General features: G+C 40.7%; 1 protein-coding gene across 6 annotated transcripts in view; it reads right to left on the bottom strand.

The window, feature by feature from the left end:
- Nucleotides 1-1,088: 1,088 nt before the first annotated feature.
- C1H21orf91 (chromosome 1 C21orf91 homolog) overlaps nucleotides 1,089-22,595 on the bottom strand; it is a 36,574-nt gene continuing 15,067 nt past the window's right edge. For all 6 annotated transcript variants that reach the window (XM_045002403.1, XM_045002400.1, XM_045002399.1 and 3 more), the window contains 3 exons: nucleotides 8,562-9,095; nucleotides 1,924-1,986; nucleotides 1,089-1,386 (listed from right to left, as the gene is read on the bottom strand). In XM_045002403.1, the coding sequence (XP_044858338.1) occupies nucleotides 1,226-1,386; nucleotides 1,924-1,986; nucleotides 8,562-9,095 (758 nt within the window). In that variant the 3' untranslated portion in view covers nucleotides 1,089-1,225. The remainder of the gene's footprint in view (nucleotides 1,387-1,923; nucleotides 1,987-8,561; nucleotides 9,096-22,595) is intronic.

Here is a 22,595-nt window from a genome sequence, read left to right on the forward strand (position 1 = left end):
TGCAAAATCTGAACTATATGTGACAGTCACATTAGTATTCAAACCCTAGAAAACAATACTGCCCTCGAGTTTGTTCTGACAAGTATTTTCTCCCACCTCTCTCCTCCCCCCACGTAGATTACTTCTGACTATGAAAGCCAGCACCATGCCATCTTCAGTATGTGTGCATCAGTTTCATTTATTTCAGCTCTGGGAACAGTCTTTACTAGTAACTTTTGCTCATTCTGTTGCTACTGCAAAAAACAAAACAAACCACTCCATGTTTACATGTCTCAGAAGAAAGGATCTAATATGTAACATTTAGGTAAAGAGTGAGACTGTGCCTTTTTAATAGTGGTAAGCACAGTATTATTGGTGCTCCCAGCACTAGTTCCTCTTTACCAGGCTTAAGATACACAGCTATACTACAACCAAATCTCTTAAATTCCTAGTCTATTTAAAACACTAGTATTGAGACAGTTAATGAGGTATTTTAGGTTTATTTAGTTTCTTTGAAGCCATATACTTTTATTAAGCATTGAAAAATATTTCACACATACAAAATCAACTCCATACACTAAAACCATAATATGGAATTTCAAAAAAGAGGTGCTGTGCTTAAGTTTATTCTGCCAGAAAATACAATCCATGCCTGATGAAATCACCTTCTTGGATTATAAAGTTGCTAAAAAGTGATACACCATCACAATTTGTTTAATGGGAAATAAATTTGTCTTTAGAAAACAGGGTGTTTTTTTCAAACATCTGCATCATGAAAGATAACCATACACAAGGCATAAATGTTACACAGAATTATTCAAACATTTTATAAAGAGATTTGAAAAAGTACCTAAAATAGTAACTTTTGTTCAGTATAAAATTTCAATAATAAAATATTGCTCATAATAAATAAGGAATTTCATGAATACTGCTCTCCTTGTAAAGCTCTCTTGGTCATTCTTTGTTATTGAACAAATATTTCTGTATCAGTAAGACATGACACCGGCTTCAGGGGACATTGCCAATTGTGCATGAAAAACTATGTCCAGAGTGAACAAAAACAGTAGATTTTAACATCGAAACACTTGCATTTGTTAGACTCCAAAAGCTGTTGCATACAAATTGTTTTATTTAAGTTTGAAGAAAAATTTTGTTCATCATTTCCCCAAAAGCTCTTAGAAGTCTGTGCAGCTTTATTTAATGGAACTGTTAAGGAAAGTTAATACTAGTAAGATCCTCATCCCATTTATATGGGGACATTTGATTTCATTCCTGCTTTTCCCACCTGTAGACATGGTAATTTGGAACAGTTCTTAAGCAGCTGCTCAATAGCAATGTGGCGGACGTTGAGTTCTGAGGCCAAAGAATCCTTTTCTTGCACTTCCCGAGTCAACTCTTCAAAAACATCTGTAAGAAGGTTAATAGCTTACTTTAAGGGACAGTCAGATTAAAAAGCCATTACCTGAAAATGTAATGTTAAACTTGGTTTTGGAATATGCAGTGTGATATTTTACAGGTGCACAATGGAGAGCATGTGAACTGGGAAAACATTAAAATATTTTTAGCTACAATACTCCTTGGTACACAACACCCCAGTAGATGTTAACATCTAAACACTTGCATTTGTTAAATAACCCCATTTAATGTATTTGTAATTTTACTTAAAGTTAAGCTAGATGAGCTTGTTAGTTTAAAATATAGTTTAAACTCTTTGCACAAATACCTGACGAGCAACTGAAGTAGCACATCTTCTAGGAGCTGTAACCTTTTATCAAGGGGTAAGTACATTATAAAATGTAGAAGTGTCTTTCCTTTCTCTGCTCTGGAATTCAAGCTTATGTAGATTTCAAAACTTTATCAGTTAAGCAAATGTAGAGTTTCAGTTCAAATGACATTTTGTGCACTATAAAAAAAATCAATAAGTATTTAAAAATGATCTCTCACCCTGGATTTGCTTGAGGAGTTTTTCATTCAGTTGCTCTACCTCTTCAGGAGTCATCATATTCACTGCAACATGAACAAAATCCATCACCAAAACCAGGGATAACAAAAAAGCATCTATGAACTTTCCCAATCCTCAAGATTTTTTATTTGTACCCTTTAATGATAATAGCTGTATTAATGTTGATTAGCAGCAATTTGTCATTTGAGATTTTTCTAGCATAATTGCACTATTAAGACAAACATCTATTTCGTACAAAACCACTTAGTTCAATGTTAAAAGCTGAAGAGTCAAACATTCAATGTTATGAAGTGCCAGAATTAAAGCTGCAAGAGTGGATATGCAGTTTTAAAACTACATGATCACATTAACCCCCCCCCACACACACACACTTAGAAAAACATAATTTTCATATTTTTAGGGGCCTCCACAATTAGATGGTGAGCATGAATAGGAAGTGCTATGAAGTTTGTGACCCTGCAGAAACTGCCTCTGGCCATGATTTCTTCAAGGTAGAAAGCCACGCTGGCCTATGATGTACACAAATAGCCCAATGGCAACATTTTTCAAACCTTCAGGAACTCAGAACAAAGTCATGTATTTCTTTCTCACAAGCACCTAAGACAAACCCTGTACCACCTTAGAGCCCTCTGAAGTGCCAGAAGGCTGTCAGTTTCCTATTATCTACCCAGCTTGCTTTTCAACTACCAGTTCCATGATTATTTTTTTCCATGTCTCTTCTTCCCTATGCAGCTTGACTGTCCTCAGGGAGAGAGCATTACAAATAAAGGGAAGGGTTTTCAAAAGTGCTCAGGGGTGCCAAACTCTGCTTCAACTGAAGTCAATGGAAGGAGAGCGAGGCCAAAGCTTAGTATCTGTCTGAAAAGAAAAAAAAAAAATCTCACAGGAAAGTGTTATGTTGTCACAAGTGCAGGGCAGGCTGGGTAGGGTCTGCTGCTGCTCAGATTTCAGAGGCAGCAGAGTGAAAGTGACAAACCTTGTCATTAGCACAGATGCCCATAGGGTGCTGCATAGCAGCAGCACCAGAGTTGCTTACTGCAGACTTACCACCACACTGCACCCATTTAAAAAATAAAAATAAAAAAAAAAATTCTGGCACTTGTTTGAAGTAAAGTCAAAGTGAAAATCAACCTTGGCTGAATTTAATTTGCCTGAGAAGACGACTGTGATGCATCATAAGAAGATTTTTTCTTGCCCCATTTTTAGTTACTGTCTTCTTCACAGTGCCCTGCCCACAAGGCCAAGTGAGGAGGCACGGGATATAGAGGGGACAGAGCAGGGCACACAGGGTTGCTGGTGTGTGTGTGGCACACAGACTGGGGTTTAGAAGGGCTAATGGTGGGAGGGGACCATGGAGATAATGGGGTGACATTGAGCCAGAAGCTGAACAGGGGTGGGGGGTGCAGAGACAAACAGGGACAGGGTCAGATGTGCCTGACTAAATGGAAGAGGCTAGGGGGTCAAATAGGTCTGCATGGGGGAGGCTCCCTAAATCCTCCCTCCCCTGCAAAAAAACCTGTTCTATACTTCTCCCATCTACACCCAACCCCCACTCCTCCAGGTTCACTCTTTGGCTCCTTCCCAGCAATTACTTCCCTCTCTTTCAGCTCCTCTGTTACCCCTGAATCCCCCAAGTCTTTGCACTGTGGGAAGTATTTTTCTGTATTGTAGTTTAAATGAATTAACAGCTTTGAGTAATATGCCTAGTAAGAAATCTATTTGTCAAAAAATTTCTTGAATCTTTTTGGTCTTCTGTATTGTTATTGACATACTTGCTGACAGGTATTTTGAAATAAACTACCAAAATAAGTGAAACTGACTGTTATTATATTGTGTTATTTTGACAAATAAAATATTCAGAATTTTAAAACATTGTGTGTAGAATTTTTAGGCACAGAATTTCCCCAGGAATAATTTTAAGAAACCTACTAGCCAGAAGCAGACAAGAGTCCCTAAATAGACTCCAGGTACAGCAATGTTGTAGAAATCTAACTCTTTCCCAGTAGCTGGTAACAGGCTTCTCACATGGACCTTGCTAGTGGTATTTCAACAACCTCTCTCACACCTCCCCATTTTTGTCTCTACCCTCTATGCTAGCAGCTGGAGTCCAATGGCTGGTAAGTTTTGTTAACATTTTCGAGCCCCGTCTGTAACAGCCCAGTAATGCCCATAACAAACATATCATACTGCAGAAAAAACTAGGAGAAAAGTTAGTTGAGAGTGACAGTATTCTAATGTAATCCATATCGGAAATAATAGTCAAAACAAACATACTGGCCAAGCAACCAGCATTTATAAATCCACAAAAAAAGAAATCTGTAGTAGGAGTGCTGACAGACTGAGCTATATTGCTACTATAAGGGCAGGTGATGCTCTGAGAACAGCATACTTCAATTTTGACAGACAGCATTTTTTTTTTTAACAAAATGTTTAGATTTAATTACGTTAATATCTACTAATGTGACACAATCAACATGCAACCTCAAAACAACTGGTGACTTACAAACCAACAGTAAATTTTGGCTTTAGCTACACTTACGCTTCAAAGCGCAGCGCTTTGAAGCGCTAAGTGTAGTCAAAGCGCCAGCGCTGGGAGAGAGCTCTCCCAGCGCTCTCCGTACTCCACCTCCCTGTGGGGAATAACGTACAGCGCTGGGAGCCGCGCTCCCAGCGCTGGGGCTTTGACCACACTGGCGCTTTGCAGCGCCGCAATTTGCAGCGCTGGAGAGGGTGTGTTTTCACACCCTGCTGCAGCGCTGCAAATTTGTAAGTGTAGCCAAGCCCTTTGAGTATGGAAATTTTGTTGCAAATGGAAAATTAGATCTTTTAGTATTAATTTTCTTACAGTTTAAAGCCCTTTTAAGCCTCCTGCTACACAGAGCCATCAGGAAGTAAGCTATTTGTAACACAAGAACTGCTTCATACCTTTGGTTTTGTTTCAACAGTAAGAGGTCAGACATGTAAGTCTCAGGATGACTAACTTCAGCCAGACTAACTCACAGGCCAGGTCAAGCTTTACATAATTCCTTATTTGCTGTAAATTGTCAATTTGGTATTAAGTGAATCAGGATTCCAAAAAACAGGTAGGTCAAATCGATTATTGCCTGCTTTGAGATTTGTTGCTTCATTAGATATCAGCAATATGACACACTGCAACAGTTAGGATTATATACTGGAATCCATGTCTGAAATTCAGAACTTCATGAGCATGGTGCTTAATTTATTCATATTTAATACTGTGAAGAATACTTTCAGTTTTAAGGGGAAGGTTTTGTTTGGATTTCTTGGAGAGCAGTAGCCCAAAGAAACAGATACCATCTCTCCTTACAGCCAGACCTCGATATGAAGACACTTATCTGTGTCCCCTCCTTCCATTTTGAATTCTACCTCTGTCCTCTCCCTTTTGTTTCTTCAGTTCTCTTCCACACACTTAGCTAATCTCTTCTTTCACCACACCTTCCCAAGAGCCAAAAACCTTCCCCACTATTTCATTAGTCCTCACAAGGGCAGTCAGTATATCAGATCCTAGCGAGCATCCCCTTCCAGCTAACGGGCAATCCAAACTTCTGACACTTTGGAACCTGGCGGTGTTTCCAGCTCCCAAAGCTGGAACAGAATCCAGCCACTGCCCCAATCTCAGGGTCTGGAGGCACCCTCTCAGGACATAGACGAACTTGGTACCTACTCTGAGTGTTGGAACCTGCTATCCAGCTGCCTAGTCCCTCTGGGCATAGTACTGATGCTTCAGATTCTGTTGTTTAGATATGCCCCATCCCACAACCCACGCAAAAGGTGTGAAGTTTCTGGTTTACAGTTCAACTCTCTCAGGGGCAATGTGGTGATTATGAAAGCTTAACACATACTAGTAGACAGGCTTGCACTGATTCTAGCATCACTGCTCTTTCCTGAAGAGAGAAAGCAAGGAATACAGATCACTCAGAAAACACCAGAATGTCCCAAGTGCAATGTCCCTCTCTGGCTCACTCTTCCATTGGGGGAAGGGACAGGAAGGGTAATCAACTGTGTTGCATCAGGCAAGCAGGATCCATCCTCTTGTTCACCCTGTAACAGCTTCCCCTCATGTTAACCCATGATGAAGATAGGTGTACACACACACACACACACACACTTTTACCATGACATTAAACTCATGCTGCAATTTCATAAAATCTGCAATTCAGAAGTGGTACAGGCAGAACCTCCAAATTATCTCACGGACCAAATACTGCGCCTTGTTCTCAATGGAAGCAGTACTCTGACTGGGAAAATCATGCCTTGTACTGCTTCCCAGTGAATCCGCCCCCAAATATGTTCTATTTAGGCTGAAGCAGCAGCATCAATAGATATCAGAGGGATCTATATCCAGCCTTCCATGCATTAGGGGCCTCAACTATCCCTTCCTTCTTTTTGTTTTCCTATGCTTGTACTGCCTTCAGGGTCAGCATAGTCACCTATGGCAGCATAGACAGGAACAATTCTCCATACATCTTAATTTTAGAATTCAAGTGACATGGGGAAAAAAAATCAATCCTGATTAGATCACAGAGTCAGTGAAAAATAAGACTCATTTTTAGGAAGCAAAATTCCATTTTTCAAAGGGCATTTTCTTCAGTTCATTCCCAAGCATACTTTCAGACACTTCAGATTGTTTAAATGGATGTGGAAAGGACAATTAGCAGTAACAAGTGTTAGATGGCAGCAATGACCTACATTCACCATAAGTAAGTCTATGATTTAGTAGTGGATATTTTTAATAAAAGTCATGGACAGGTCACGAGCAACAAACAAAAATTCATGGCTGGTGACCTATCCATGACTTATTTAGTCATAAGAACGTCCATACTGCGTCAGACCAAAGGTCCATCAAGCCCAGTAGTATCCTGTCCTTCGACAGTGGCCAATGGCAGGTGCCCCAAAGGGAATGAACAGACAGGTTATCATCAAGTAATCCATGCCGTGTCACCCCATCCTGGCTAATAGCCATTGATGGACCTATCCTCCATGAATCTATCTAGCTCCCTTTTGAACCCCATTATAGTACTGGCCTTCACAACACCCTATGGCAAGAAATGGGGTCACCCACACTGTCTTACTTCCATGATCTACATGACAAACACAGCACCCGAGCTATAAGCATTAACTTAAAGCTACACAAAGCTTTCACCTGACCATTCTGGACTCATCATTTCTCTCCCTGTCCTATAAGCAGCCATTCAAAAAGCCCTCTTCTGCTAGAAAGCGAGAATGCTCAGGTTTCTTCCACATCAATGCAATGGAAGATTTCTATATAGTTACACAAACCTGAAGTGATACTGAGCAATATGCCAACATTAACAACCTTATTTAGGCACCTGAATTATATCATCTGCTGATATTGCATAGTATATGAGCACCATCAAGAGAGAAAACCTGAGGCATTCATATTATATTGTGTGGTCACACTGTGTATGTACCACTCGACCAGAATACTACAGCCATAGAGTTCTTGCTGTTCACCTCTGATTTGACTAGATCAATCAGAAGCACAAATTAGCATTTCTCTACACTACAAGGATGACAAGAATTATACTGCAGTTGATTAAAAGGCTTTAGTCAGAGACCCCTTTTAAATAAAGTGCCTTCCTTCCCCAATTAAATACTCTTTTCCACTACTGGCCACAGTGTAGTGTTATACTACATAGCAGTGTTTCTCAAACTGGGGTCACTGCATGTGTAGGGAAAGCCCCTGGTGGGCTGGGCCGGTTTGTTTACATGCCCTGTCGGCAGGTCCGGCCGATCGCGGCCAGTGGGAGCTGCAGTTCACTGCTCCAGGCCAGTGGGGGCTGCTGGAAGCGGCATGGGCTGAGGGACTTACTGGCGCAGCTTCCAGCTGCCCCCATTGGCCTGCAGCGGACGACCCCAGTTTGAGAAAAACTGCTATATAGAAGGTAAATTCACACAAGCAGATTACTTCCCATGCATATGAGAGTTATGCTGGGAGTTAACTTCACTCTCCTAGTCAATATGCCTTTGAATAAGACCGGTTCCAAAGTCCAAGGGTGTTTGAAAGCTTTAGTGCATAAGGGCTTCAGTATATACCTATAATCGTTACCAGTACATAATTAAGTACTGTGGGATACTTAGAGTGTAATCTCAACTATTTTACTTTGCACATTATTTTGATTTCTATGTAAAGTTTTCACTCGTTTCCACAAATTCATTCTACCATTCAAGGCAGTTTGGTCTCTGAATTACATATTTTAGGAACAATAATGAGAAAAAGTCACTGTCAGTAATCTGCTAATAACCTCCACTGGCAGGATTGTGCGTCATTGTCATGTCTGAAACATGAAGGATAAGCAAAACTCTTCTCACATGAGTTTAGGAGACACATGATATGTGATGGTTGGGTTAAGACTAGCATGGAAATATAAAGTGAACACATCACAAAGATTCACTTGGTTGTGTAGACTCCTGAAAACTAGTTTTTATAGACATAAAATAACTGTTTCAGTAGGTTAGACACTTATAGCTGGTATGTGGGAGAATGCAACTGTTAAGAGACTACAGATAGTTTTACAGAATATACAGACCATAGTGAGAAGTAGAAGTGTACCCACCTAATTCCCCCTCTACTTACATTCGTCCCTGCTGTATCGGGGATGTTGTCTTTGGGCATTGGCATCTGAATCACTTTTAGCTTTTTCTGTCTTCGGTGCTTGGTTGCAACTAGACCATAAAACACTCTTGCAACAGAATGTAGCTCCTGTTTCTTGCAACATATCAAGTCTGAAATCAGTAGATTCTTTTTGTTCCAAAATACTTTGTGAACACTTTGAGATACTCCCAGAACTTCCATCTATCCATTTTGCAGAGTACCTGGGTACTTGGGAGTCAAATTGTGGAAGCAGTTTTCTGTCTGTCTGATGTCTGAAGTTAAAAAGCTGGTGTTGAGAAGTTTTTGTGCTGTCTGAATCAGAATCCAAATCTTTGTTTTGTGCATACTGTATAATCCTGTTAATTTTTTTGCTCAAGATACTTTTTACTTCTGCATAGGTACTTTTGGAGAGTTTTGACCGAGGGCAGTCCTGATTTGCTATTAAATGGAATTTTTCAAAGCAGTCTCTGTGCCCCCTTAATGATCTTGTGTGTAGAAGATTGGACTTTGGTACCCCTGTAAAGACAGAAATGACATTGACTATGTAAATTGTGTGTTATTCCATAATATCGTTAATACTTAGAAAGAAAATGCTTACATTTTAGAAGTTAAATTTGTGGTTCTATATATTGTTTTCAGGACTCTCATACAAAATGTGTTGGCAGTTTTCCATGTAAGTGGATTGAAGACAACTGAGGCTTCAATGAGCACAAAAAGGCTATAAATATATGCTGCATCAACACTTAAGTATCAGAGTATTAGACTTACTGTTTTTGTTTTGGAGAGAAAGTGAGTGATGTAATATCAGTTATTGGATGAGCTTCTGTTGGGGAAAGAGACATGCTTTTGAGCTACACAAAACTCTTCTTTAAATAGTTTTTACCACAAGGCTTGAGAAAGCTCATTACCTGTTCATCTTTGGTGAGTGGAAAGGCTGAGTGCTCTACATCAACTTCTGCAGAATCCAAGCTTTTACTCAAAACTAAGTTTCTAGCCCTTACAGTTTCAAAGATAACCTTCCAAACATGAAGCTAGTGTACAACTATGCACTGGCTTCACCCTTAGTCTCTTTATTGCCACTTAGAGATTCCCAAGCTGCAGCAGAATTAAATTAACAAGACTCAAGTTAGTTTCATTTCTGATTTTGAACTCTGTGGACAGCAGTGAAACTTAAAGAGTGTCAGTTTCACACTGTGGCTTAAGAAAGCATGTAGTGCTGAAACAGTTTATGAGGAGAGAGGAACCAAAAGAACAGAAAGTGAGGGAGAAAGATGAGCAGTGGAGACCTTCTCTCCCTTTTCAGCAGCCAGAAGGGTCTGGTGGAGGAGAAACAAAATTTCTCACCTTCCAGGAGCTACATAGGTTAAAAAGACACTACTAGCCAGATACAGGAAAGACTGACCTTCCAAGTAAGGTCCAAGGACAGATCCTTATCCAGCAGCTACAGGTTGGGCTTCTCACCAAGATACTGCCTCAACTCTTCACTGACATCTTTCCACCCTCCATGTTTCATATCTACCATTGGCTAGTATGTGGCAGAAGACAGGGTTTTTTTTTCTGAGCTCTGGTTTACACTAGAAGACTATAGAGTAACTAAACTAGAGAAAGGCAAACCATTTTTCTTTTCAGGGCTTTCTAATATAACTTAAATATAGCAAATCTGCTTAACTCAAGAGGCAACAAGCCTTTGCTGCAAGCCATTAGATCTTTAAGCCATTGGGGAATAAAAAGATCTGTAAGTCAAAGTTACAGTGAATACATTGCTTAAAAGCTGCCACGGTTTTTTGAGATGTATCGAAAAAAATCAAACCTCCCTCCCCGCCTCTTTTCAGCATGAAATGCTGATGTTATTTTATGCTTATAAAAACATCGAGTCTCTCATTTCTTTAAGGAAAGTATTATACAAGTTACTGTATTTTTAGACTCTCTCTTTGGCCAACAGTGCTACACAGAAAAGAAGCTACTAATGATTTGGATAGGAAGCAGAATGCACAATGAAGTCTGTTCCTTTTGTTGGCTGGACAAAAAACGTCCAATGCAGCAGTAACTAAGGATGCCCTGAAGGTCTTGTGCAAGAAAATGGGGAGGGAAGACAGAAAATGTTTTATCATTAAGTTCAGAATAAATGCAAGTTTCAGTATACAATCTCTCTACGTGATTAAGTTTTTGCCTAGTACCCATACATGGTGACTGTAATATGGAATGATCAGTTTAAAGAGTTATGCCAATACTTACAATATACTCATTTGTTTCCTCCATGCAAAACAAGAAAGTCATTAGTTGATAGAGGATGAATTTCCTGTCGCCTTCCCCACAAAGTTAGTTTCTTAACTATGGTTGTTTGGGGGATGGGGAGGATGGAGGAAAGGAATTTTAAACCCACACCTTGATGTCCCAAATCTATTTAGATAATACTTTAAAAACAAAATAACATCATGTGGTCCACACCAAGGCTGAAAAAAGTCTGCCAGACACAGACTAACCATAGGATTTTTGAGAAGGACATCAGTCCTGCAAAGTAGTTAGTGAGACTCCATCTCACACAAAATATTCCAGATTAGGCAGCAGACTCCATCAATTTGCTCACAGATGGCCACAGACTAGGTTGCATAAACGGATTTGGACACTGTCCAGAAAAAGCTATTCCTTAAAACTGCTCAAATATTTAAGTGACAAACTTATGTCCATGACCTCCAGAAATCCTCACAAGAGGGCTAACATGAGAACAGTCAAACATCTGCTGCAAACAGGGACAGAATCCTTCATTCAGAAAAAGCCAGGGCATATGCTATTTTCTTTCCCAAAAGACAGAGAGAGAGATATGGGGTGTGTGTGTGGGGGGGAGTGGGGTGTAGAGACAATGCTGTACCTCAGGGGTCATCAAACTGGGGGTCAGGACCCCTCAGGGGATCGCAAAGTTATTACATGGGGAGTCACAAGCTGTCAACCTCCTCCCCAAACCCCACTTTGCCTCCAGCATTTATAATGGTGTTAAATAAAAATAAAAAAAAAACACACGTGTTTTTTAATTTATGGGGGGGGGTCGCACTAAGAGAAATGCGTCACAGCCCATGAGATCTGGTCTTTTGTGGGCTTTTACCATACACACCTCTACCCCGTTATAATGCCACTCGAAATAACATGAATTTGGATATAATGCAGTAAAGCAGCGCTCCAGGTGGGCAGGGTGGTGCACTCCGGCGGAACAAATCAAGTTCAATATAACGCGGTTTCACCTATAATGCAGTAAGATTTTTTGGCTCCTGAGGACAGCGTTATATTGAGGTAGAGGTGTACTACACAGATTTCATGAGGGAAGCCAGCATTTCTCAAACTGAGTGTCCTGACCCAAATACGGGTTTGCTGGGGGATTGCAAGGTTATTTTAGGAGGGTTGCAGTATTGCCACCCTTACTTCTGTGTTGCCTTCAGAGCTGGGCAGCCGGAGAGCGGCAGCTGTTGGCCGGGTGCCCAGCTCTGAAGGCAGCACTCTGCCAGCAGCAGTGCAGAAGTAAGGGTGACAATACCACACAATGCCATACTTACTTCTGCACTGCTGCTGGCAGCGGCTCTGCCTTCAGAGCTGGGCTCCTGGCCAACAGCCGCTGCTCTGCGGCCACCCAGCTCTGAAGGCAGCACCGCCGCCAGCAGTACTGCAACCCCGCTACAATAATCTTGAAACCCTTCAACAACTCCTTTTTCCTGTCAGGACCCCTACAATTACACCACCATGAAGTTTCAGATTTAAATAGCCAAAATCATGAAATTTATTATTTTTAAAATCCTATGACTTTTTGATCAAAATGGACTGTGAATTTGGTAGGGCCCTATTCATCAAGTAGTTTAGGCATGGTCACTCGCCTAACTTTCAGGGGTCTGGGATTTACAAAGCCTGAGTTTGTCAACTATGCTACGTATACAATGAAGAGGGACAGATAGGTGCATTAGAATGGGATTCATACAAGTCAGCACACTAGGTGGTTCCCCACTTAAATTGCCCAATAGGAGATCCCAAGCTAAGTGTGTGCACTAAGCCCTTGGCCTGTCTCAGAGAGAGGTGCCTATGTCCAGGCTGCAGGGAAGTGCCTCTATCCACTTCAAATTCTCAGCTGCAAACCCTGCTTTAGCATTAAGTTGTTTTTGTAAGAAGCTGGGGTAAAGGAGGAGGACTTCTCTCACACACTAACCTAACCAATGTGGTAAAAGTTATTTGCCTGGAACGTGAGACACCCCTGGTTCAAAACCCGCCTCTGCCTGAGGGAGAAAAGGGATTTGAACAGGGCTCTGCCATCTCTCAGGTCAGTGCCCTTGTTACTGGGCTATGGGATAGTCTGAGATGGGTCTCCTTCAGTCTCCCCTGCTGAAGCGGTTCCACAGTAGATATACCATTAAAAAATTCACTGGAGCAGAGGAACTGGTTCCTGGGTCTCCCGGTTTCCAAGTGAGTGTTCAAGCCACTAGGCTACAGAGTCTCATGCTTGCTTCCCCCCGCCCACAGTATTTACCCTCTGGAACAGCTTCAATATTAGGCCAGAGAGTGCACACAAGCATGAGAACAACCCTAGTCCCATCATTTTATATAGTCAATTCAGTCAGGCTATTGCAACAACCTTCTAGGCTGATAACTTTATTATTCTAACAAATACAATTTTATGCATTATTGATTTTCTTGCTCTGGACTTAAAATAACTATCACACTGACCAAACGTATCTATTCTGTGTCAGAGTATGATATTAGAAATTGTGAGCTTCAGACAATTGTTATATAAGCAGAAATTAAAGAGAAGAATTCAGAATGTGTCCTGCACTATGCCAGTTGTGCAACCACATAATTTTAAACCATATGATCGTTTATTTCTGTAATAAATTACAGAACTGTTTGTTTTTTGCAAGCACAACGTTGTCTATGAAAAAGACAGACAGCCAAAATTTAAATTTCTTATGTCATTTAAAAACATTTTTTTTTAATTTGGAATTTGAAGTAGTCTTTATACAACAAAGCAGCAAAGGAAAAAAAGGTGCACAAATCATTTGAGGTCACCTTTAAGCTACATAAATGCTTTGCATTCCAAGATTTCACACATCCACACTCCCAATCTTACTATATGATTTTGGTGCAACAGTTTCTAACTAACTTTTAAATCAGTTAAGTGATAAGTTGTGCTTTCCTTCACAGCATCTCTGTCTAAGGTCTAGAACTGATGTTCTTTGGCATTTTCGACTGAAAACTCGGAACTTACAATTGCCGGCTAACAACAGACACTCATCCAGAATCAGGCCTACAGAAAAAAGTACTCTCCGTGCAATAGATATTGTAGTCCAAAACCACTGGCCATCTGCTTTATACAGCAACTGGAATGCCACTCTTGGAAACACACACTCCACAGATCCTCAAGATTTATTTTTTCCTTTTACTGGTATTTCATCAAAAACTTTTTGCAAACTGAAGAATGTCATGGACCAAGCAGCTTAGTCAGTTTTATCAAGAAAACAGGTATTCGGTCCAGGTAGCAATTAAATTAGTTCTTCCTCCACTCTATGGAAAGGGACAAATAAGCAAGCAAAGCAAGGCTCATCAAGGTTATGGTAAATTACAGCATAAGTTTATCTTGCAATGATGCAATATTCACTAGCCAACTTTTTAACCAGAGCTTCCCTGGCTAACCTTGTCCCAGGGTTTCTTTATTTTACTGTTTAAAATACTGGTCCTTGTGCCTCAAAATTCTTACATGCTAGCCTGCTGCACTTGTGCCCCCAGCATGACTTGGCTAGTCTAGTCTTTAGTGGTCAGGTATCCATCAGTAGTTGCTTTTACGGGTATATGTATACACTTGCCTATTTGCCCTTTCTCCAGTTTTCTGGGAAGGAAGGAATGCTGTAGCAATTAACACAGAGAATACTAGTAGCCAAACCCCATGCTATCACAGGTATAATTCATTAAGTTGTACATTTAAAAACAGCCAAAAATGGCTGACAACTTAAAACCTAGGCAGTAACAGATCACAAGCCCCTGTGATGATTAAACTTGGTGATAATCTAAACAAAAAAACTATCAGAGGGGTAGCCGTGTTACTCTGGATCTGTAAAAGCAGCAAAGAGTCCTGTGGCACCTTATAGACTGACGTTTTGGAGCATGAGCTTTCATGGGTGAATACTTGCATCCGACGAAGTGGATATTCACCCACGAAAGCTCATGCTCCAAAACGTCTGTTAGTCTATAAGGTGCCACAGGACTCTTTGCTGCTTAAACAAAAAGAGCTCTCAGCCATGTTTGCAGGTGTTTTGATCACTTCACCTAGAGGGGGTCATCCCAAATTCAAAGGATGTAAGATTAAATCCACTCAACAGGTGCAAATGCTTAACACACAACAGGGTGCTTTTGAACACCAAGACTATTTCACATGCCTACATGACCAAGTTTCAGTGATCAGCAGCCTGCTTTGCTTAACTTCTGTTGCATTTTACTTCATTAGGTAGCTGTTAAGACACTTTGGTCTTTCCACCCTATCAATTTAAATTAATGTAACAGAATAAGCTACTGCCATTACCTTCAGATCCCAGCAAGCGTCTAATAGGACTTCTCAGTTCTAATTGCTTTTACTACTGTGAACATCAATTTATTTCATCAGTAGCTGGAAAGGAAGGAACTTTTTAGTCATAAAATGCACTTTTCAGATACATGAATGCTATAAAGCTCACTAATCCAGTTAATGAAGGTCTGTATTGCAATGTTTCTTAATTAAAATGTTTACCATAAGGTTAGTAAGTTTGGCACTCACCTCCACTGAAAAATTAAATTTACAGGAGTAAATTAAAAGTGATAATTCAGTTACAAATCCATTTAAAGATGTCCACACACTTAAAGTGTTAACAGAGTCTGTTTGAAAGCATCTTGTTAATTAAACTTTAATACTCCTGGGGGAATTCTGCACCACTGCCTGAGTGAAGAATTCATGTCCCCCCGCAGAAAAATGACTTTCTGACAGGGAAGCAAAGGGAAGCTGCAAGAGCAGTCATGCACCACTCCTTAGCAGCGCAGGTATATCGTTTCAGGTTCCTCCCCTGCTTCCTGCGCCATCGCTCTTCAGCTGTGGGGAAAGGGGGTCGCTGTGTGTGGAGCTACTCCCTCATCTGCCCAACCCCTATGCACCTGGGCTTCCCAGACCCAAACACCCCCCCACCAAGCCTTACCCCATACACCCAAAACCCACCGTAGCCCTCCATACCCAAACCCCACCCCACCGAACTCAACCCCTGCATCTGGAGCCCCCCTGCACCTAGCCCCCCTGCCTCCAGATCCCCAACCCCTGCACCCAGACCCCCCCCCCCCATGAGTTCTCTGCACTTAAACCCCCACACTGATGATCCCCACCTCCCCTGCACCACCCTCATCCCCCACATCCAGACCCCATGCCACTGACCCCCCCAACTAGCTGCACCCAGACCCCCCACCAAGCTCCATTTCCCCAACATCCAGACTCCCCCACACCCAGACCCCTCTGCTGAGCCCCAAACTTCACCTGCAACCCCCTGCAGAGTCCCACTGTCCCTGCCACCCCCCCCAAATGAGCCTCTGTGCATTCAGAACCCCCTACCTAGACCCCCCCCCACTGAGCTGCCTGCACTGATTGTCCCACACAGAACCTTCTCACTTCCACCTGGATCCCCCCCTTCATACTTGGATCCTGCCTGGCTGAGCCTGCCTGCCCCACACATGGTACACCTGGCACAGAGGGGCAGATCGGTGGGGGGGTCCCTGCCCCAGGGTGTTTCTGGGGCAGGCCCAGTCTGTGTCCCGGGGTGGGTGGTGGGCAGGCTGCAGGGTGATCTCACACCATCATGCAGCCAGCTCCCCACTGCCATGCTGGAGCCTCCGCATTTATTTATTGACAAATAAAACTCGCAGAATTTTAAAATATTGTGCACAGAATTTTTAATTTTTTGGTGCAGAATGCCCCCAAGAGTATTAAACAGATGCAGTTTAGTGTGTAGACCAGGCCTAAGATCTAAAGAGCCGGGGGAGGAAGTATAAGACTCTGCTATCTGGGTATAGTGCTGGTGCCTGTGTCCTATCCCCAACTTCCATTAATTCAGGATTTGGGGGTGGGGTTACTTATCCACAAAGGTGTAGGAAGGAGGCAAACTGCATTCCATGGTCTTCTGGATACATTGGGACAGTGCTGCGACACCTGTGTTACCATCCCATTAATCCAGTACCCTGGAGCACCCAATCCTTCCTACCTGGCCTATTAGGTGGCTTTAGACACTCCTTCTTGTCCACAGTTGTCGAGATGCTTCAGTCACTTAACAGCTGGTCTGCTTCTGCCTTCCCTGGGAGATCTAGCCCTAGCTATGACATCCAGGGGATACCAACTTATACTGAAGTTAAATGAATATAGCACTGTGCTGTGTAAACATAACACTGGAAATGTATGTTAAATTGGTTTAACTACATCAAAGTAACTATTCCCATGTAGCTTACACAAGAACTAATGTGTTGAGGCCAAAAGCCAGCCATTACTCAATATCTGGTTTTCCTGGGCTGGTGGTGAAGTTATAAGTAAAGTGCATAAAATTCTTTTAGATAAACCCCTACATGTAGTCTTCTGGAGGAGGAGGAAAAAAACTGGCAAGAGTGGATAAGGAAACTTTCACTGCACACGTCCTGTGGTTAAGTAACAAATTTCAATCTGACGCTGTCAAATTTTATATTTTATCATGTAATATGGTATAGCTTTTATTTAAGACATTTTTGATGTTCAATAATAGACTTGTCAAATGTATTCAATAATTCTGCATTAACGAGATTTTAAGTTAGTACATCTCGAACAGTTATTTTCCCTTCCACCAAAACATATCAAGTGATAGGAGCATACAATGGACTACCTTGCTTGCAAGAAGTAAAAGCTTTTTTGAATTACACCAGAACACCATACCTTGAGCTATTTTTGTATTGCTTGTCTTAAAAAAAAAAAAGAAGAAAAAAAAAGACATCCAACTTCTGGAGGAAAAATGCTGGAAGAGACCTTTACTGCCAAATCTGATCTCTTAATAAGCACATGCACATGTCTTACGCTTCTGATATTAGAAGGTTCCCACGAGCATCCATCAGAGATGCAAAGCAGAGCTCAGTAGTAAAGTAGTCTCCAAACTAGTTTACAGAGGATGTGTCTGGATGGATGGGAAGCAACTCAGATCATGCAGGGTTTCTGCTAAAGTTAAAAGATCCAGGCTAGCTAATGGGCAATACTGAAAACAGTTCAGTTAGTCTCCCTCCCTACCCCACAACCAGCACAGAGTTATAAAGCGGGGGCGAAGGGTGGGGGGAGGGGAGAGAAAATCTGTAGAACTGAGATAGCCAGGAAATCACATGACGTTACTTAAGTAATCTAACCCTTAGAAATTAGACACAGGAAATCCATTTTGAGCTTAGTACAATCCATAAATCTTCTGTTTCCTGTAGTTGTGAAAAAGCAACTAAATTGTGTGTGGTTGAGCTGTTGGTTTTTCTTCTTTTTAAAGCCATAGAAGAGTTGACATTCAACACCCAGTGAGGATCTACATGAACAGAATTGACCTTTTATAGTTTTCGCAGACATTGTTCAGCATAACTAACAAGTTACATGGTTTTAAATGTTATCAGATGTCTATTTTGAAGTAAGTGTTATGGGACACTATCAGTTACTTTAGACACAAAATTCAGAATTGGCAAAAAACCATTTTTTTAAAAATAAAAATGGTTTATATATAGCTAAATACACCTCTTTCCCCCAAAGAAGAGTTTTGGATACAAAGATTCCCTTACAGTGCACATTAACACATAAGAACTAGAAAGTGAATCTGACTACACAAACTGAGCAAAGTGTAAGACAGGTGAACAAATGATGTAAGATTATATTCAAATGGAAATAATGTTTGAAGTTTACCAATACTTTAAAATTTTTCTATACTTGTGCTAAACTGTGACTTAGTCCAAGTTTTTCTTTAAATAATTATGGTTTATAACCCTCCTCCCTTCAAATAAATTATATAGGTAGGTATCAAGAAACAGGGAGAATCAAAGCTGCAAATGTAATATTTTGCATATGTTATGTGTATATTCCTGTGTCTTCTGTATTTTGGCTCAACCCTGCCAAGAGCTCAAAGCAGGTAGACCCCAAAACCTAAGTGGATCCCTACTGATTTAGACTGCAAGCTTTTCATGAGAGTGACCATGGATGAAATCCTGGTTCCACTGAAGTCAATAGCAAAACTCTCCTTGCCTTCATATGCATTTATACAGGACCTAGTCAATGGTCTGAGCCTGATTTAGTGCTTATGGTATTAACTCAATACAAATATTGACCAACAGTTTAGACAAAGCATGCATTTATATTTCACTCAAAGGCTAAAATCTCTAGTGGTTCAAAGGAATTCTTTTAAATGAGCAAAAATGCCATTTAATATGAACAAGAACAGTGACTGGGGAGGGGGGTAGAGTAACTCGTCTGCTCACTCACAAAAGGTTGTGAATGACACATTTAAAATTTGAGTACAGATATCCTTGTGATTATGTACTGCCATCTGAGCTAATGTCCAAACATGCTAATAAACATTTAACTCCTAAAAACAGCCTCAGAAAAGCAGAAGTAGAAACGCACCGAAACCCTAACACCAATCCAGGAAACAACCTAATGACAGACTGGAAAGTTCCCAACCTACCAGCTAGATGAAAACAAACTACATTTTTAATTCTACTTAACTAAGGCCCAAGGATGCAGTTGTTATCTATACAAATGAACTTCTACGGTTGTTTGGAATCTCATTTCAGTTTTAGGGGCTCTGCATGGGTATAATGTTCCATCCATACTAACCAACTGGTTTATGGTTTATTAAAAAGTCAGCCCTAGCTATATGTACTTTCTGCAATATTTAATCTACATACATTTGATGTTCTACAATCTTTTTCTGGTTTTCTTATTGTTTTAAATCTCATGCCAAATAAGTTTAGTTTTGCTTAAGATGTGTGAAATTGGTACAGGCAGTTTTAGAAAAAATGCTGTCAAATACTCCCCAGGGAAGACAGAACTCTGACCTTAAAGTAGACCAAGTCAAGAGAGAAAGCTTGGGTCCTTTGTGAAATATGAGGGAAATGAAAACTCATTTCCAGAAAGTGTTGAGGGGAAGCTGACACGGGCTACTGTGGACACTGGAAATGCTTATTACCTTGGAAAGGTACTAAGCACAGTTACATGTATTGAAAGTTTGTTTTAAAATACAAGTGGCTTCTTTATTTTATTGAGAGGGAACAGTTTGTTTATACGTAAACTGCTTATCTAAATATAAATTCAGATATTAAGTTAAACCAAACATTATATACAATAGTTAGAACAAATCTCTCTTTCCTAGCTATCACTTTCGTTTCTGAAGAACCGTAAAAGTGCTTGCTTACTTTCCATGCTGAATAGCTAGCACTCACAAACAGAAAAAACACCCAATAAACTAAGTCTTTGCAAGTTTATGTCTGAGTGCCTGATGCCATCCAGTTCAAATAAAAAGCAGCAACTAAATTTTAAAGTCTTGACATTTCTGACATTCTGCATCTCATAATTTATAACTATTCAGTGCAAGAAAATTAGCAACTACAAATGATTGCTGATTTCTTGTGCAAGAAGTGACTGATGACAGAATGATACAAATGTAAAACTAGTAAGAAAATTCCTGATGCATTTTGTGTTATAAAAGTTTGTGGATTACCCAATGTGTTCCCCTTCCAAGTCTTGAACAACTGAAGACCACTACTACTCGTCTACATTCCAAATGTCAAACTCTTCTGAAAGTCAATGGTCTAAGAAGTGGTAGTGAAAGTAACTTAATATCACTTCAAGGTAAAAAAGAACTAGTGATCAGGGCACTGCGCTGGGACTCAGGATACCAGGATTCATTTTCTGGCTCAGCCACAGACTTTCAGTGAGGCTTCAGAAAAATCACTTGTTTTATTTTGTGCCTCAGTTGAGTTTCCCCTCTGTAAATATGTATAGTACTTCCCAAATTCACAGAGGTATACTGAGGGCAAAAGGCAGTAATTATGAAGTCCTCAGATTCTACGGCGATAAGGGCATCAACACTTAAATAAATATTACTAGATTGATAAGTATATGAACCTAAACACATCACACTTACCTTAAACAAAAAATAGTTTTAAATAGCTATTTCTTTAGGCTTGTTGTAAAACAAATCTTAAAAATAAAGGCTATATAACAAAGACTTTTGTGCAGCAGTCTTAGTACCTCTAATACTATACAAAATTACCAGAAATAAATGCATTTTGTTGCAATCATATTAAATCTGAGTTTTTTTTATAAAGCTATATTTATCCACTACTGTGTCAGATTCAAGCTCACCTGCTCAAAACAAAGTATGGAGAGACAAACGCATACAGTAATCTCACAATAAAAGCAGAAATATTTTTATATCAAAGCTCCTACCAGCAAGAAGCAAGTGTCTGAATATCAAAGTCATTTATGTTCACAAGTCATGCACAGCAGTTACACTGCAACAAGAGCATTGAACTGCAAATAAAAATATTTGGTGGATTATGGCACCAGGTTTTCTTTAATCCTAAAGTGTAGGTGGTGGCATTAAAATATAACCAGAAAGAGAAATCTGTAAGTCTATCAGTTATTTTAAAAACTATGAAAAAAAAATCCAAGTTTTGAAGTACACTGACAATATCCTTTAATTCAAAGCAACTGTCCAGTTTCATCACCAAAAGATGAAGCTACAGTAAGAAGCCCTTTCTACATAAAAAGGGAAGGCAGATGGTGCAGTACTACTGAAGTATTAAACACAAGTGCTTGCTAGATTAAGATGTGTACTACCTTTTTTATTGAATGAGTGACAACATTAAAGACTGTTTTATTTTAATTTTTACCAAAATGAGTTGAGAGTAAGCACATGAAAGCGACACAAACTGACCAATATATTTTCTGGCTTCTAGGAGATAGGAGTACAACTACCATTCTTTAGTATTATGTCCGCATTAAAACTGCGGTTAGAACTGGAAACAGAGCATATTTTTATATACAGCACTACCTTGATATAACACGAATTTGGATATAACGCAGTAAAGCAGTGCTCCGGGAGGGGGGGCGGGGCTGCGCATTCCAGTGGATCAAAGCAAGTTCAATATAACATGGTTTCACCTATAACGCGGTAAGATTTTTTGGCTCCCAAGGACAGCGTTATATCGAGGTAGAGGTGTATAATTATAGACAGCAAGGAGTCACACCAGTTTCACTCTTCTGGCATTCAATAAAGCTTGAGGAACAGCAAAGGTATTGGAGACCTTGATCTCAAATTCAACAGTGCTCCCTGACCCTCCCAAAAAACCCTCTAAGGCCTTTACAAGCTCGGTCAAAAACTCAATGGCATTTCTTTGTAATGTGGTAACTTTTGAATGCAGCATCTGACTAATTCCAATATTTCAGGGAATGTTCTATGCAGACTGGAACCAGACTGATTTAGGATAAACTGCAAGACCAATGGGAAACACATGAAGCTGCTGCCAGCTCATAAGCAAATCTCCAAATCACCTCTACAATTGTCTATAGCAGGGATCGGCAACCGTCTGCCTGCGGCTCGCCAGGGTAAGCCCCCTGGTGGGCTGGGCCGGTTTGGTTACCTGCGCACACGGCAGGTAAGCAAACCGGCCCGGCCCACCAGGGGGCTTACCCTGGCATGCCGTGTGCCAAAGGTTGCCAATCCCTAGTCTATAGATTAAAAAACCCTGGTTGATAGCATCCATCAACGTCTTCCAACATAACAATACCCTATCTCATCTCTGCTCAGCGTCCCAATAGTTTAACATTGATACCATGAATGACTTATCACCCAGACAGAAATGAGGAGGAGGAGGGAGGGGAATGGGTGCGTATGGAGGCGTGTGCACACAGTCCTTCATTTGAGTGGAGAACAGGGACCCAGGTATGGGGCAGCAGAAAGTGCCCCTCGCATGGGGGAAGTGGGAAAATGAACG

This window comes from Mauremys mutica, chromosome 1 (genome assembly GCF_020497125.1).
Source record: "Mauremys mutica isolate MM-2020 ecotype Southern chromosome 1, ASM2049712v1, whole genome shotgun sequence".
Lineage (NCBI taxonomy): Eukaryota > Metazoa > Chordata > Testudines > Geoemydidae > Mauremys > Mauremys mutica.